At 37.5% G+C, this 18,747-nt stretch overlaps 1 protein-coding gene across 1 annotated transcript in view; it reads left to right on the forward strand.

Moving 5' to 3' along the window:
- Positions 1-7,139, forward strand: part of LOC107692496 (PTB-containing, cubilin and LRP1-interacting protein-like) — a 47,669-nt gene extending 40,530 nt beyond the window's left edge. The window contains exon 3 of the mRNA XM_016491580.1: positions 5,912-7,139. Within this exon, the coding sequence (XP_016347066.1) occupies positions 5,912-6,400 (489 nt within the window). The 3' untranslated portion in view covers positions 6,401-7,139. The remainder of the gene's footprint in view (positions 1-5,911) is intronic.
- Positions 7,140-18,747: the final 11,608 nt, after the last annotated feature.

Consider the following 18,747-nt stretch of genomic DNA (forward strand, 5'->3'; position numbering starts at 1 on the left):
TTCAAACAAAACAGTCAATGAAGACGAAGAAGAGGATGATGTGTGCTCCCGGCGCCTATTTATACTATAGTCGCACCGGTAGTGACGTCATGGCTGTCGCCGGCCAACGAGTTGGTGTTTTTTTCAATGTATGCTTCAGACACGGGTCACGACGAGGTGTTCCCCCCCCATAGCGACCCCTAGAGGACGCAGTTCGAAGTTCCAATGAAAGAGAACAGTCTAATAATGTGTTTTATGGATTCTCATCTGTGAAATGCGCCACTTCCGGTATTTTGCCGGTTAGTCGACATAGGCAAAATGAAGTCGAGGATTTTTTCAAGTCGAATAGTCAAATAGAATCGACGAATCGCGACAGCCGTAGTTTTAGTTATTTAAACGTTAGACTTCTCTTTGGTGACACATGCAGGATTTCTCCAACCATTTAATTGCTTAAACTCCACCTCTGCAATCTCACGTTTATCTGCCAGCATTTTTAAGCACAACGCCCAAAAATCACGTTTCGCTCAATAATCCATCATAAAGACAGTCACTTGCTTCACTCCTGAACGAAGCAGCAGTTTAAACAAATTGGTTAAGTATATGATTCAATGACTCACTCGTTAAGACAGTAACTTGCCGCCACCTACTAACAGGTTTAGTTTCATATTTAAAAGTATCATTTCATTTTATAAAATCATTTAATATTTCAGCATTCAAAATATTATTTTTAAAACTAATCTTATAGCATTATTTATGTTTGTAATTGTATATAACAGCCTATAATGTCTTTATTTTAATTGAGTTAATATGATTAAATATTAATAAAAGATGCATGCATCTAATAAAGTTATTTTAAAAAATGCCCCATAATGGTAAAAAATGTATAATCAACAATGTAATAATCGACAAAATCACAGAAACATGTCAACGTTGACTAACTTTAACTGACTTGATCAGCAAGATTCTCTTCAAACTATTTCTGTGCTGACAGAGAAAAAAAACTGACTCTAGAAGATGATGTTTATGCAAATGTTGCAAAAGCACCCCATGTGGCGACTCTGAGAATGAGGCACACATTTGTCCAGCATTATGTTTTGAGTTCTGACAAATTTTGAAATACAGTGACGCACGAAATTTGCTTGTGTAGCTATTAGCATCTGTTCACGCACTTGTGTAGAGAATGTGTCTGGACTTCAGCAGTGTAGCAACACTTAGAGCGGGTGACTCAGTGTGTGTGTGTGTGTGTGTGTGTGTGTGTGTTTACTAGCTACTCTTCATTTAGATGCTTTTTTGTGAGAATGTGCTTGGTGAGAGTTTATTCCTGTGTATGTTGGTGCTGTATGTTTAGGAAAACCTTCATTATGAAAGATTCATTCTGTGAGCTCAGCGTGTACAAAGTATGTTCTGTGTGCTGTTTACACACACACACACACACACACACACACACACACATATTCTGTTAACAAACATAGTGACCCCACCCCCCACACACACAGACCAAATAAAGTCATCAGTTTCCCTCGGAACAAACTTTCTCTGGCTTAGGCACACAAACACACTCTTTCACATACACACACGTGAGTGTTCAGTGTATATGACTGTGTGCACATACCATAGTACAGCTGTGTCGGGGGACACATGCGCCTCTGGTTCTGGAAGCATTAACGTTCCGCTCTGGAATGCTGAGCTGGTGAAGAATTCTTTTTTTCTGAATTATGCATGGAGAGTCTTGAGCACCAGATAGATTGTCATTCGTCACGCTGCCACCTGCTGGACACAAGAGTCACGAGTTGTAGAGTTTTAGGAGTGTGTGCTGGAAATATTTGTTGTTTTTTGACTGATTTATATATGCCGGTAAATAATTGGTAGACATAAAGTAGCACTGGGTGATGTATTATGTGATGGGATATATTTGCAACATTGCAAATCATGTTTCATGATTTTAGTGTATTTTTTATGTAGCAATTAAGTTTCCCAAAGGTTTACAACCTTGGATTTCATAAGAAAATGTTTTATTCAAGGCATAACTGTCACTTTATGCAGTTGTATATATTATTTTAATTATATTTATTTTTTATTTTTTGTTGTTAAGCTGTTTGAATGTATTTTATTGGATTTTACCTCAGATAGTTAGACCATTGGACAAAAAACTATCAGTACAATTAATTTTATTAATTTAATTAGTAAATTTAAGAATGAGTTTAAGATTTTTTTATATAATTAAATTAACTGGGCACAAATTTGTCTTGACCTCCCTCATCTGTACTTGGTTAATTGCAAAATTGAATATAAATGGAGATGTAAAAAAAATTTTTTTTTTTTTTTGGTACTGCCTTGTGATTGAACTATTTATTTGTTTGAAAATACTACAGTAAATATAATATTAAAAAATTAATTTAAATTTAAAAACATTTTAATCAAATTTGGTTTGCACACAAAATTGCAGTCCTATAAACCATGTAAATATATATTGCTTTGTACAGACAACAGTGACTGTTTGGTTGAAACAAAAGTTCCTCTAAAAAGAAAAAAAGAAAATCACTCATAAACTATTTTGTTGTAAATACATGAATGTCGATAATTTTTACCGAAAGGCTAAAAAATATTGAGATACAGCTATTTTTGGCTATAACACCCAGCCCTTGGTATAAAATACTAAACGAGTGAATCACACACATAGTGAGTAATTGTGGCCACATGTTGCATAACAGTGTTGCACAAACAACATTGCTTCTCCATGTACTGTGTGTAGGTGTGTGCATGTGCTTCCACTGTGTGGATATACTACATCTTGTTTTACAAGCAAATTTAGTTGATTTACAATCATAGGACGCCGTATTTTCATGGTATTCCTATACTGATATCAGGTTAATGAATTGCACAATATTTGCACTCACTCACTCACTTTGAACCCTGTGCATCAGAGATCTGGAAGAGCAGCTTTATTGTTGAAAGGCTCAGTTGCCTGTGGAGGTAAGAGAATGGAGAGATGAATGAGCGCTCTGTTGCTGTCTAGACTCTGTGGTGACTGAGAGGCATCAATCTGCCTCAGTGTTTGATGATTTCTCACAGTTTACACCTGAGGTATATGCACACACACACACACAGACCCACCCAGGAACAGACACCATGAGGTTCGTGTGAACAAACACACACTTTCTCAGAAAGACTGTAATCTGTCATGTCGCCACTGAGGGAAACACACATCAAATGCACGAGGAATGACTTGACGAAAGAGCGAGGATCAGGGATAGTATAGTTTTGAAAAGTTCATCGTTTTGACTTTATTTTAGTTTTATTTAATAAAAAAATACTACTTGGTGGTCTTACTGTGAACAATTCATTGGTGAAGGACATTCCAGAGGAAAAAAATATTTCTTCAAAAATTGTAGTCAAATGTAGTTGCTCTTCATTTCAATGTCTGTTAAACTTTGTGGTTTCACTTGATTTTTTTTTTATGAGATTTTTTGGGGGGGAATTTGGGGCCATTTTATTGAATTTGGGGCAAATCATTTTGCTGGCCAGAGTTTTATGCATCTTTGTGTGAGTGTGAGTGAGTGTGTGTGTGAGTGTGTGTGTGTGTTATATACACTACTGTTCAAAAGTTTGAGGTCGGTTAAATTTTTTTAAAATGTTTTTCTAAGAAATCACTTATGCTCACCATGGTTGCATTTATTTGATCAAAAATACAGTAAAAATTGTGAAATATTATTGCAATTTAAAATAGCTGTTTTCAATTTAAATACATTGTAAAATGTCATTTATTCCTGTGATGCAAAGCAGAATTTTCAGCATCATTACTTCAGTCTTCAATGTCACATGATCCTTCAGAAATCATTCTAATATACTAATTTGCTGCTTAAAGTCCCCATGAAATCAAAATTAAAGTTTTTTGGGTGTTAGTATCAATATGTTAGTCTTAAGGTGATCTATAAGGCAGTGTGCTCCAAAACAGTGACAAAATTCGCATTTAGAAGATATAAGCATTCAAAGCTTGCAGTTCGTCACTTCCGCCAAAACGGCTCAACGATTTTTTTGGACGTCACATCGTACTTCAGCTTCTCATCAAATCTTCTGACCAATCAAATGCTCTCTAGAATCCGAAGCGCCCGCCCCCTGCACTATAAAATAGCCGCTGAAGCCGCGGCTGAATTCGGTCACTTGTCCACAGAATTAGTATTTTCTGTACAGTGAATGGCACGCAGTGCACTATATAGGGGACAGGGAATGATTAAAACAGTGTAAATATGCTGGTTTCGCGCTGTGTCACGCTAACCACCGCACACACACACACTCTGCTCCGGTCCAGAGACAAGATAGCACGGAGCGGATCAGATGCGCGAGTCGGCGCAGACCACAAAATGTATCGGAGCTATTCGAATTCTACGCAGAATGCTATATTTTATAGCAATATGGATGAGATTGTGGCTGACATATCCTGCCAAATGCGGCTTTACGGAGCTCAACGGCTCTGAACGGCTCTAGCCCAAGCTGTGATATAAACGAACGCTATGAAGCATTTCAGGGGACCTTTAAGAAATATCTCTGATTATTATCAGTGTTAAAACAGTTTTTGCTCCTTAATATTTTGTGAGATTTTAAATAATTTTTTTTTTACATTGTAAATGTATTTTCTGTCATTTTTGCTCAATTTTAATGTGTCCTTGCTGAATAAAAGTATTAATTTCATACTGACCCTAAGCTTTTGAACAGTAGTCAGTACTTCTCACATTTTTTCTTGTTGTGGTGATTGTGTTCATTTACGCTTAATGTTATGCATCAGGTATTGGGAAACACATGCTCTCTCAGTGCCTCATCTGTTAGTCATAGTGAGGGGCTGCTTTCAGGTCGAATGTTTTCCAGCACTTCTTCCAGAAGAGAACACTCATCCTCTCTCTCTCTGATGTAAATCGCTTTCAGAAGAGAAGAGATATTACAGGCATTTCCGCTCCCTGCTCACAGGAAGGCCTCATCTTTCTGTTTCAGACACGAGAGAAAGAATGAGATTAAGAAAAACAAAACGCTTTAGGAAAGAGTCGTGCTCATAGTTCTGGACCAGTGATCCAGTGATGCATAAGAATGATGAAAGGACTATATATATATATATATATATATATATATATATGTATGTATGTATATATATGTATGTATGTATATATATATGTGTGTGTGTGTTTATAAACTTGGTACAAAATACATGTGCCACATTCATTGAAATGACTTTTTTTTTTTTCAACAACAATATTTTCAACCAAAAGTCATGATTTAAGAACATGTGAAGTAGTGTAACCAAGTAACAAGAAACACATTTAATATGTGTAAAATCTTAATTATTGTTTAAAAAAAATGTGACAATAAAGACTGGAGTAATGACCACTGAAAATTTAGCTTTTAGTTTTTGTTTTCCAGCATTTTTTTCAAATATTAGTAGTATTTTATTAAAACATGTTACTTAATTACATGGTGTTCTTTTAAAGCAATATATAATTTTTTTTCCCCAAGTGTTTTTTTTATTTTTTATTTTTTATTAATTGACCCAAGCAAAGAGGACCTAATTGAATACTTTTATTTTTTCCATTATTACTGCAATTCCACAAAATGATTACTGAGCTGAAAATAATGTCGTAATGTAAATGTCGTCCTTCTATAATATCCATACTGTGTGTCTAGCATTCACAGATATAACTATGTAAAAATAAAAAATTCACAGTCATTAAAAAATGATAGATGAACCAAAACAGGTAAACACATTCTCAGTATAACAAAAATATATTAACATATTCAGTAACCAGTAAAGCCAAAATGTATATTGCTTTCAGAATATTAACTAGTTGCTTATTGTGTGACCAAATATTTATATTTAAATCAATCTTTCTTTGTGCATGTGGGCATTTGTCTGAATTTTTCTTTTTGTGTGTTTGCCTTTTACCAGGTGACCTACCTTGGCAAGGTGTCGATTTCCGGCACTCACTTCCTGTCCGGCTGCACCGAGTCGGCTGTGGTGGGATTATGGGACACCAAGCGGACATCAGTGGCCCATGATGACTCCATCACCTCCAGCAACGGCATACTGGAAATCCGGCCATTCCAGGTACGACTGCATCACCTGGATGGGCGGGGCGAGGCCACGGTCGCCATGGACACCTTCCAGGTGGCTCGCATCGCGTACTGCACGGCGGATCACAACGTCAGCCCCAACGTCTTCGCCTGGATCTACCGGCAAATCAACGACGATCTGACCTTCCAGATGGACTGCCACGCCGTGGAGTGCGAGAGTAAACTGGAGGCCAAAAAACTGGCGCACTCCATGATGGAAGCCTTTAAGAAAACCTTCCACATCATGCACAGCGACGGAAGCATCCACAAGAGCGGCTCGTCCGACGAGTTCCCCGAAGAGGCGAGCACACCCGACGACGGCTGAGAGCCCGGGGGTTGGGAACGGCTCTCGCACTCTTTACGTCTTTGTGCCATAATAGAATATTCCAAAAAATAACCACAACAAAAACAGAACGCAAATGGAATTTCAAACCACAAACCAAGAAACTAATCTGCCTTTTTTCGATCTCGGCTGCCAGACAGTTCGTGCCCGTACTTTACCGCAGTCGCACTCCCACTTGAAAGCTGCTGGTTTTGATATGGCGCGTGTGAATTGGCAAGAACTTGTTACACGTTCACCTGTTATGTTACTTTCGTTTTGCCGATCAAAACCTTTGGATCTGGGAGTTCCTGATGTGCGTGCGGAAATCTTTTATGTCGTTTTTTAGATAACGCAGAGGTGTGTTTCCTCTGCTAAGTAGAGTTTCAGAGAGATAAAAAATATATAATTTTGATATTTATGGCAGGCAGCCAGCCTAGGGCATTTCTTTACCTTTATCGGGCCATAGAAGTGTAATTATAGGGACCATGCATCGATTTCTATGCTTTTTTTTGTTGTTTGTTTGTTTTTTAAGATACCAAAAGTCAATGTGCGTGTGTGTGCGATCTAGGGTTTGTTTGTCTGCAGTAACTATGGAACGGGTTCTCTACTACATGCTGAGTGTGCTTGTCTGTTTAGTGCGTTTGTGTGCGAGGTGTTTTCCAACAGAAAATACTGGCGCTTGTGGTAAATGAGATTCCAGATGCATCTGTATTTTAAAGCCATAGTTCACCCAAAATTCACCGTTCCAAACCTGTATGAGCAAAAGAAGACATTTTGAAGAATGTTGGTAACAAAGAGTTGCGGTAGCCGTCGACTTCCATAGTATTGAAAAAAATATTATGCAAGTCAATTGTTAACGGCAGCTGTTTGTTTACCAGCATTCCCCAAATTTTCTTCTTTTATGTTGAATAGAAGAAAGAGACTTTGCTTTTGAACTGTTTCTTTAACTCCTGCAGGGCTTATAGGTGCGGTCACGTTTACTCTTGTTCGTGAGTGAAATCCAGTCATTCTGATAGTAGTCCGCAAAAGTTTTGTGAGGAGGAAATAGTTCACCATGCAGATTTTGCTTGGTTTGAAAGTGGCTTAAGTGTGAGTGCTTGATACATTGCTACGCTATTTATAGTAGCTTTTTTTTTTTTACGCGAAAATTTTTCGAAATCTTGATATTGTGACCGCACCTATAGTTCACGATCATAAACAGAAACTTGCGATAGGTGCTTTCGAAACAATGCTTTGAAACATTTATCTTTTTTTTTTTTTCGAATCACTGTATCAAACTCACCAAGTCATGTGATTTCAGCAAATGAGGCTTTGTAATGTCAAACTGTTTCAAATCTTACGTAAACGTAAAAATTCAGATGCTGCTGTTGATCTAGTGAAACTATCAATGGTTTTGAACTGATTACGGTTCATTTTTTATTTATTTAATGAGCTTTAATTGATTTGCGCGTATAATATGATAAGGAAAATTGACTTCTAATTGACCTAGTTTGCCTAGCCCTGCCTAATGAAGCAAAAACAAGTACTACAAATTAATAAAACTCAAATTTCAAAGAACCTTCATATGTAATTATTTGTAGATTACTTTTAATAGATTACACTTTCATGAAAATATTTGCAGTTGGTTTATAAAAGGTGTCATTATGCATGTTTGGGCTGAGTTTTTGTTACATTTACACCTTTTCGACCAGCAGGTGCCGCCAGGCATTTTGTGTGCTTTGAAACTGTAATTGATTTTATGAAGCAATCGATTCAGTTGATTCCAAGCATCAAAAAGCGTTGTTTCTCCCATCCATCACGAACAGATCTTGTTATTGGTCCTTCGTTCACATACAGGGTGTTGGGACGTCTTTCTGGTGGATTTGGAGAGAACTGTGTTAATGTTTTGTGTAGGGAGAGGGAGGACACCAAAAGCATAGCCCCCCCCCCCATGCTGAATGTATGAAGTCTCTTGTGCTGCAAGCGCTATATATGTACTGGTACTGAAAGCCTTGTGTGATTATTATTTTAGATTTTTTTTTTTTTTAAATATACATTTGTATTTGCAGGTAATTTGGAAGCTGTATAGTGGTTTAGATCCACTCTTTGTACAAGATGGCCAGCACGTGTGTGTAATATAATGCATGCGTGATTTTACACGTGGCTCCACTCACCTGTGAAAACCCTGTTATGGGACGATGGATTGTGGAGCATCGAGCAGATTAATAATTTTGACTCTATTTGGAATTCTGATTTGGAATCGGATTCTAATTGGGATTTGGATTCTGTTGGGAGTGCATCTGGCAGTGACATTTATAAATATAAAGAAATATATATAAAAGATATATACAGTGTATTTGAAAAACTCATTTGATAAGCTTGTGTAAATACAAATGTATCCATTTTTTTTTTCTTTTAAATACTGCATTAAATGTTTGATATTTTGAATAAAGTGACAAGCACCATTACAGAAATCAGTATTATGGCCAACTGTGAATTTGGATCAAGAGCGGAGGGCAGCCTTCAAATGTCAGGGGAGAATGAGGATGAGTGTCTCGTCGTTGTTGTTGTTGTTGCTGTTTTTTAATTTGTAAAATTGTAGATGAATATTCTCACTACATGTCTTAATGGCTCAGACTCGCTTTAATGTTTTGGAATGTTACCATATGTGTTTTTTATGCTGTATTTGCAAAGATAAAAAGATACAGTCATATATAAACTATTTACCAAGCTAAGTTGTGGTTCTTTTCTGTTATTATTTACATATATTATCAGACTGTGGTGTATGGGTCAGGTTTTGTAATTAATTATTTTATGTACATATTTCATTTAAATAAAATTAAAATATTCATATATAATCTATGAAATGACTGAGATATGTGCCGCTAGTTGCACTTCCATTCTCAGTCAGTAGGTGGCGACAGAGTCCTAAAAAAAACCTTGATTTTATATTATGCCACTATTTTTCTCTTCATCTTGAACCTCTAGAGGGCACTGCAGCATTGAAGAGTATAAAGGAAATGCGGTATAGAAATCATCATTCAAATTAACTATATACACCTCCACATATGATATGGTACATACAAGCTCATTAATTTCATCTCACATGCTTGCTTTTATTTCTACTGACAGGACTTTTGTGAAGGTGCCGTATGTGTCAAATAATGAAAATTAAATTCAAAATGAAAAGCAAAATCATTATGCAAGATAATTATAGAATAAAGCTTGAGGCAAGAAATTTGCCCTTGACAAGATCCTGACGCGCAAGCTAGGTGATTGGCCATAACTATAGGAGACTTAAATGACTGATTCATAAGTGTAGACTAATTAAATATGCTTCAGTACTAAACAGACCAGCGTGAATAATACATCACTCCCCCCCACTTCGATATACTAATATTTATTATTTGAAGCAGTCCCGCGTGCATTCGCAGCTTTATATAGGCAGCAGTCAAACTGCATGCTTTCTCATAACCCAGACAGCAACATAGTGTTGGCCCAGATTCGGCCCACATATGGCCCCAGTGAAATCCATGCGGGCCAGATGTGGGCTGGATCTGGGCCGACACTGCATGCTGTCTGGGAAGCATGCACTCATAAGCATGAGGCAAAGTGAACAGTGTGAATACAGTTTCGTGTCAGATTCAGTCATGTGTGAGATCGCTGAACATATGGGCTCGGATCAAAGGGTTTATATAAGCCTCTTCAGACGCACCAACCTCTTATTTCGCTGCCTCTGGAGGAAATTTTGACGAAACCCTTCGCCAGAGTTTTGGCCTGCCTTCATGAGTGAGAGCTATCACACCTCTACTGCACCCTCAGCTCTTCAGGTTCACTGCTGTATCACGCTCCCTAATTTCTTTCATATTATTGAGCACTGATTCAGAGACGATATTGAAATTGGAGGTTGTGTTCTATATACACACACATACATACAATGATGTTTGGTCCTGGAATCTGATTGGCTGAGAGCCTTTTCCAGCGGTGCAATATTCTAGTCATAACAGAACTCCAACTATTTGTATTTCTCACAGCACGTGTCATGGCAGATGCCCAAATCCACTATAATGTTCTATAAATAATACTGTTTTTGTGTCATGGAATGTAATTTGTAAGAGTTTTTTTTTTACATGTATATAGGTGAGAATAAAGTTGTTTACACTCTAAGAAATGCTGGGTTAAATATAACCCAGCTATTGGGTTGTTTTGACCCAGCAGTTGGGTTGTTTTGACCCAGTGGTTGGGTTCAAAACAACCCAACCGCTGGGTCAAAACAACCAAATAGCTGGGTTTGTCCCTTTTTAACACAGAGCTGGCCGCTGGGTTATATTTAACCCAGCATTTTTAAGAGTGTAGGCTTCAAATATGCAGTTTGTTAATAAAGATAATATCTATTCAAATTCGCTTTGTTTGTGGAATCTGACTATGACTTGGTTGAGCTATATTTCTGATTCACTAAAAAGAACCATCTTATAACAGTCATTCGTTCAGGAATCTAACTACACTGGTTGAGCTGTATGTTTTTGATTCACTAAATGAACCGTCTCATAAGAGTCATTTGTTTGGGAAATCAGACTCTTCACTCCAGTTCAGCTGTTTTGATTCGTCAAAAAGAACCAGCTCATAAGAGTCATTCGTTTGGGAATCTAACTACACCGACTGAGCTGTATGTATAAGTATATGAGTCATTTGTTTAGGGAACTTTACTACAATGGTTGTATTGTGTTTTTGATTTACTAAAAAGAACCGACATTTGTTTGGGGAATCTGTCTACACACTGGTTGAACTGTACAGTATATTTTAGATTCACGAAAAAGAACCAGCTCAGAAGAGTCATTTGTTAGGGGAGTTTGACAACAATATGGTTGAACTGTATGTCTTTACGTCTTTTGATTGTCTAAAAAGAACCATTAGAGTCTTTTGTTTGGGGATAACAATATACAAAGTCATGGAAGAACACATATTCCAAAATTCCTTTCTTTTTAAAAATGGAATCATTTTGGAAAAAGACCCTCAGTGTTGAGCAGGGCATGGTGGTACTAGTCAAAACAAGCTGTAAATCAGTGACAGACATCTGCACTATCCGCCCAGCTGATCCGAGGCCCTTGGGTGTTGCTTGAAAGGGCTGTGTCAGATTAAGCAGTAGCATCTCAGCATATCTTCCATCTCTAATTGACCTTTTAGAAAGCAGCAAAGATTGAATCCTGATATCTGAAAAAAGACATCAAGAGAATCCCCCTGCCCAATTCTCTCTTCTTCTTCATCTCTATGAACACTGTTGGATCTCCTATCATACCATCATCCATCAGTGAAGCACTATGACCTGTTTTATCACAACCTCAGAGTCCAAGCTAATGTGTCCATTGCTGATCTGTGACCAGTGTGAGGTGGCGTTATCACAGGAATGAAGATCTGCACCTGATTCGCTTTAATCCCCACACAAACTCATATCAGAGAGACAGGTGCATTGTGGGTAATGAAATAGCATAGTGTTATCAACAAGATTTTTGTAATGCAGATAGCATCATGCAGGGGCTTTAATGGAAGCTCTGAGTAGGCATCAGTGATGTCCGAATGGATGAATTAGCTTGCTTGTTTTTCTCAGGTTGTAAAGATCAAGTGTCATTAATCCACCCAACTGATTCATTCCAAACACAGGCGGCGAAGCAGAAGGGCTGATGCAACCTTACAACCTGCTGATATTTACACTCAAAAACACATCAATTAAATGAATTCAAGTTCAAGAACATGTCTGGAGATTAACCCCATAAAGCCTGATATATGAAATAATAGTCCGAAAAAAAAGAGTTGAATGAACTTTTGGAGAAAGTATAAAAAAAAAATCTAAAGATTCATACGTGTTTTGTTTCATATGAGTGGTTATGAACGAATGAATAAAAACGCATTTGTCCGTGTTTCACTCCGTCTCGAATTGCATTCGCGGAAAGCGCTTGAGAAACAGCGTCTCTTCCGCGGCTCGGGACGCTTTCAACTCGTTTTTTTTAGTCTCAAGCAACACTGTACGACATTAACATTACATGCTTTGACTGATTTTTACGTAGAAAGAGCGACAGCGCACCGCATTAAAAGAAATGATCATTCGTGTTTTCATAACCGCTGGCCAAATTCAAAAACAAAACTAAAATTAAATCATCTTTGAGAGCAAGGGGGCCCCCTGGTGTTTCGGAGGCCCTATGCAGCTTGCCTATTTTGCGTATAGGGAGGATCGACTCTGTACAAAGTTATTAGCAGTGTTGGGGGTAGTAACGCATTACAAGTTACGCGAGTTACATAATCAGATTACTTTTTCAAGTAACTAGTAAAGTAACACATTACTTTTGAATTTACAAGAAAATAACTGAGTTACTTTTTCAAACAAGTAACACTTTGCTTGTCCACTGACTGACAGCTCTCCTGTCCCCATGTTGAAAGAAATCGGGAGTAAGTGCAGAGGTGTTGTGTGCGCTGTGTATTATTCCAATGCTTGATCCATCTGTGTGTCTGTCAAGCACTCTCATCTCATCCTCCTGCACACAGACAGAGCAAACGCATTTGCTTGGATTAATTCGGCACATCATCTGACCCCAGCACCTTACATATGTATTACCTGCCCCATCTGAATCAAGAATAAAATCCCTGCATGTCCTTGGAACACCATTTTGAATGTCAAATTCTGATTTCAAATGCATTAATACATTCCTATGAGAAACAAAGCAACAGTGTTGCTAAGAAAATAGAGAAATGCACTTGACTAGAACAGACTTCTCATAAATAATAATGTGGTTAGAATATGATTCAGAGTCCAACAAAACAAATTTGTCTTCAGGTGTTCAAGCTCACTTCACCTTGAGTTCATAATGCAATGCTAATATATGCTATTTATTTTGCCTATGGGAGCCCACCTGACCTTACACATTGGTCACATGATCAAGCGTACTACTGACTTCACAGTATGTCAAGATACACAATCTTTTGGTTTAACTGCAAATGTCTTCTAGACTAGTCGTCTGATTCTAATGTACCTTTTGATGTGAACCCAACAGCCTTACCTTAAAAACAGGTTTGTGTTGATCATTTTGTGTACCTGAGATCAGAGGAGATGCGGACTTTGATTCTTGTTCTTGATTTATGAATGTGAAGGCTATCTTCAGATCCGACGTGTTTAGTCTGTGTAGAGATGACATGGGTGGGCAGAACACAGATGAAAGGTGCGCTTCTGAAGATATTTTTGATAAATGTGTGACCCCATTCATTACTCAGACAGGCTCTGATATTCTTTAGATGTCACCTCTGTTGAATGTGCGGCAAACTAAACTGACATGATTATCTAGAGCCTCCTAAAATAACTTTTTCCAATCTAGGAAGAACTAGACTTCTAAAATTCTAGCAATATGGTATATGACAAATATGTAAATATTTATTTACTTGTTATATTTTATATTTATTTATTTATTTAAATACCTTTTTTTTTTTTTTTTTTGCTTCACAAGACATTCATTGATGGACTGGAGTGGTGCGGATCACTTGTGGATTATTGTGATGTTTTTATCAGCTGTTTGGACTCTCATTCTGACGGCACCCATTCACTGCAGAGGATCAATTGGTAAGCAAGTGATGCAATGCTACATTTCTCCAAAGCTGTTCTGATGAAGAAACAATCTTGGATGGCCTGAGGGAGAGTAATTTTCAGCAAATTGCCATTTTTGGGTGAACTATTCCTTTCAAATGCAACAAGCTATGCAGTTTTATGAAATATTGCTCTTGGGTCCATGACCTGGAAAATGTTCAAAACCCCTTTTTTATTAATTTATAAAGCACACATGTCTTTGAAAGGCACACAGTGTCTTTCAAAGGAGTAAAGAAAAGGAGAGAAAAATTATATGGTTTGTAATCCCAAATATCATGCAATTTCTTTGAAACCTGTGCTAGACAAGTATGTTTGACCTCTGCATTGTGTCTTTTGCAACGTCTCGTGCATGAAAACGTGACGCTCGAGTTCAGCTTTTTAAAACGCGTCTCAACACCTTGCGTTTTTTCATTACACTGCCCTGCGTCTCGTGTTTTTATTATTGCAAAATCTCATTCTGTGTGAATGGATCCCAAGTCATTTAGAAAAAATAAATATATATAAAAGCAATCATGCCTTTTATCGTGTCTAATCCCAGCAGATTGGGTTTTTTAGCGCAGGCTTCTGTTGGAAACACAAAAGGCTAATTAAACTGTGACCCTGATAGGATCCTTCCAGTGATGTGATGCAGTGAAGGTCTCTTTTCAAGGACACTAGGACATTATAAATGGCCTTTTCCTTTCACATGGAATCCTAGTGGACATAATAGGTGAGCCTTAAAGCAATAGCTGATTGGTAAACACTTGAAAGAGTTGCGTTATGCCAGCCTTTGTGTTCATTGGTATTAGCATGGGCTTAAGGTTATACACTTTTCTTGTTGTTTTCCTTTCTGCGTGCGAAATTGGAAACACTCGGTTGACCTTTTTATGTGATTACAGCTCAACAACACACTGACATTTCAATCCCACAGACCCTTAGTTCATTATAAACCACCTGGGATGCACACACTCATAAAAGAATCATGTCTAAAAACAAAACAAACAAGCAAAAAAATTCTGTAGGAAATGTGAGTGGTGTATTGGCACTAGTATGTGGTTTGAATTAGTTTGTACTGCATATGATCTCAGTTAGGGTTACTATGAAAGCCTGTTTCCTTGACAGAAAAGAAATCCACAGTTTATGTGAAAAAAAAATGCTCCTGAGATCAGATTGGGAGTGTGTTTTGGATGTTGGATTGATGTTCTGGGTGTTTTTAGTGCATGTTTTAGGCCTTTCTAGAAGGTTGCAATGGTGTTGTTAGTGGTTAGTTGCTTACAAAAAGTCACACTTCTCCTCAACAAGCCACACATTTTGAGGTACATTCATGTGTGTAACACAGACTGTGAACCAAGTTCAGTACTTTGGGTTAAGGGTGAAGATAGCAAAAGTCATGCTTGCCTACACATAATGCACCAAACAAAAAAAAACAAGCACAGACAAACATGCAGCGGAGGTTAAATGTAAAGCTGTAGATAGAGGCACCCAAAGTAAATGTGTCTTTGGTTGACAGAGATTAACAGGGCAGACTCTGATCTTCACAGCCCACTGAGACAGAAAAAACATCTGCTGAATCATGCACACACAACCACTGACTTATTCACACATAGACACACACCTACAGATGACATCAGTGACCTTTTACTCTGAGAGCGGATGAAAGTACATACACACGGTGTTCCGCACTTCCTCTGTCCCTCCAGATTATCGATTCTAAAGCTCCACTGCATCTGAGTTTTTCTCCATCACCGGGGCTTCAGCTGATTCATTCTGAGAAACAGCACAGCAGAAAAGAGCGAAACAAATTACAATTCTTTGATGAGAACCTGACTTTCCACATGTTTCTCCATTCTTTGAGGGACTTAAATTCAGAACAAAATTCAGAAGACATTGTGGTAAAAGAAGGCCGGTTTTTTAGAAATATTACTTTTGCTTCACTGCCTACTGATGTCTTTGTAATTCCCACAGGATGCAGTGTGAGGAGAGGAGAGGAGAGGTGAGGCGATCTAAAGTGAAACAGGGATTCTCTCTCTCTCTGATTTTCAAGTATTTGTTCAGATTTAAGCATCAAATCCTACTTTTAATCAATCTTCTTAATCAATAGCTATAAAGTGTAAACAACAAAAGGTCAGTTCTGGCTCATACATCTTTAAAGTGCACAGCTTTCTTTTGAGGAAAGTCCAGCTTAGCATATATGTATAATATGGAAGCCCGTTTCCGCCACTGAATAAAAAAATTTAAAAAAAGGTTATTGCGACTTTTTATCTCACAATTCTGACTTTTTCACAGAATTGCGAGATATAAAGTCAGAATTGCGAGATAAACTCACAACTGCGGTATTAAAACTCGCAATTCTGACTTTATAACACGCAATTGCGAGTTATAAAGTCAGAATTGCGAGATATAAACTCGCAATTCTGAGAAAAAAAGTCAGAATTATGAGTATATATCTCGCAGTTCTGACTTTATTTCTCAGAACTGTGACTTAATGTCTCACAATTGCGAGTTTATATCACGCAATTCTGAGGAAAAAGTCAGAATTGCGAGTTTGTATCACGCAATTATGAGAAGATTTTTTCGAATTGTGAGATAAAAAGAGTGCTGGATAAAATGGATATTTAACAACAACACCTTAAAATCAGACCTTCAAATGCATCCTGTTGTTTGCCAGCGTTGACTTTGGTCTTTATGAAGTTCAACACCTGCACATGCAGCTCTGAATGAAACAAGGCAAAAGACACTTTCTGATCATTAATAGAAAGTTGATATTACAGTGGTTTGGCAATACTATAGAGGAGCAGGTAAAAAAACAGTAACGAGGTAGGCCAATTTGTGATGTGATCACAGACAGTACCATGATATTTTGATATCAGTAGGCCATTTGAGGGAATAAAATTCCGTTCAACAATTATCGAATGCCTAACTGTTATAAATTAACTTATTATAACTGTACTGGACATGCTTTAGTTTTAATACTTTTATGGATTTGATTTTGTAGTCGCTATATGGCATCACTGCACTTAAAGGTGCTCACTTCTGATTTTTGTTGGTTTCCACCACCAATTCTAAACATGGCTTTTTAAAAAAGCTGCATCTAGTGCTGCATTGAAAGCATTGGACCTTTTTGAGTGTCAGTCACACATTTACTTATTTGATTAGTGAACTTGAAATATTGCATAATCAGAAATATTTCATCCTCATTTTGTTGATTCTGAAGTGATCTCAGACTTTGGAGCCGACTGTATACGTTTTAAACTGACTTAAGAACAGTGATCAAGAACAGAAACCCAGGAACACTCAGGTACAATTGAATTTCTTTGGTACTTTCCCGAACTTGATTAACAGTGTTTGTGTGTTTATATGTCTGGCTCTCAGAACTACCAGACGGGCTCCAGGCACTGCTTCTAATCTTACTGACCTGACTGTCCATCACAGAACTGTGTGTGTGCGTGTGTTTAAAGGAATAGTTAACCAAAAAGAAAAATCATTGTCTGTGTTTAATTTAATACAAAATGGGTATTGCTTCCCTTTTAAACATACCAGGGTTTGCAAGCTTAAAAAAGAGCTAAAAAGAGCCATAAAAGTATGACAAGACAGAAATTAATTCTAGTTATTCGCTGAAAATGGTCACACACCACTAGAAGTCGCATATTTTATTCAAAACTTGTACCTTTGTAAAGTCGTGATTGCCTGATGAGTCAGGTTTGATGGAAGTGGAATTGCTTTGCTACAGTAAAGGGAAAAAAATAGTGAATACATACATTATATGGAAAAGAGCAGCTTGCACATTCTGCTAAAGTTGTCCTTTTGTGTTCCATTGAAGAAAGAATGCCATATGGTTTTGGAACAACGTCAGGGTGAGTAAATGATGACAGAATTTTCATTCTTGCTGTTTAGTGCTTTCAGCCCACAATGAAAACACCTACGCCTCCAGTAATAAGCATGAGAGCGGAAAATAGAAGTATTTTATGAGAGGTCGGCTAAAAATATCCTTCATGCCGCATCACAGCCACCAAAACACACACGTGCACAGATGTACAGTAATTTTTAAAGATGAAGTGTGTAATTTATTTTGGCACTAATATACCGTATCCCATCTTAGCTTAATATGATAAGACAGCTGTTAGTAAGTTAGTAAGTGCCCCCAAAATGTAACACTGTGACTGTGTAAGCAACCTTGGACTGCAAGATTAGCAATAGCACTCAATAGCAGTGATTTGAGTTTGGGGCGGGACTATTTGTTTGGTCAACCAATAGCAGATAGTTTGGTTAACATTTTTAAGAGTGGAACTGTGCCCTCCAGTTTTTTTTTTTTTTTTTCAGCAGACTTGGATCCAGAAGCATTTTTTTTATTTTTTTTCCCATCCAGATTTTTTCCCAATAAGGGTTTTTAAAAGTCTTCATTAAAGAGCTGAACCAGTGAAACAAACCAACCAGCTACGAGGTAAATCACAGCATTACAAATTTTGATTAGAAGTATTTGAAACTGTAATTGAAAATCGGACAAAAAGACAAAGGTACAAGTCTGTGTACTTAACGGCTTTAATGAGGGAACAGCGTACAGTCCCAAAAATTGTGAATGACATAACTGAATAAAAAATGTGAAATACATTGTTTATACACACACACACACACACACACACACACAGACAGACAGACAGATAGATAGATTTTTTCAACATTTAATGCAAAATATAAATAAGTGTTCTTTTGGCATGATTTGCTTGTTGCAATTCTCCGATTGGTGGAAATTTCTTTGACGAATCAT

The sequence above is a fragment of the Sinocyclocheilus anshuiensis genome, unplaced genomic scaffold (genome assembly GCF_001515605.1).
Source record: "Sinocyclocheilus anshuiensis isolate Anshui unplaced genomic scaffold, SAMN03320099.WGS_v1.1 scaffold1082, whole genome shotgun sequence".
Lineage (NCBI taxonomy): Eukaryota > Metazoa > Chordata > Actinopteri > Cypriniformes > Cyprinidae > Sinocyclocheilus > Sinocyclocheilus anshuiensis.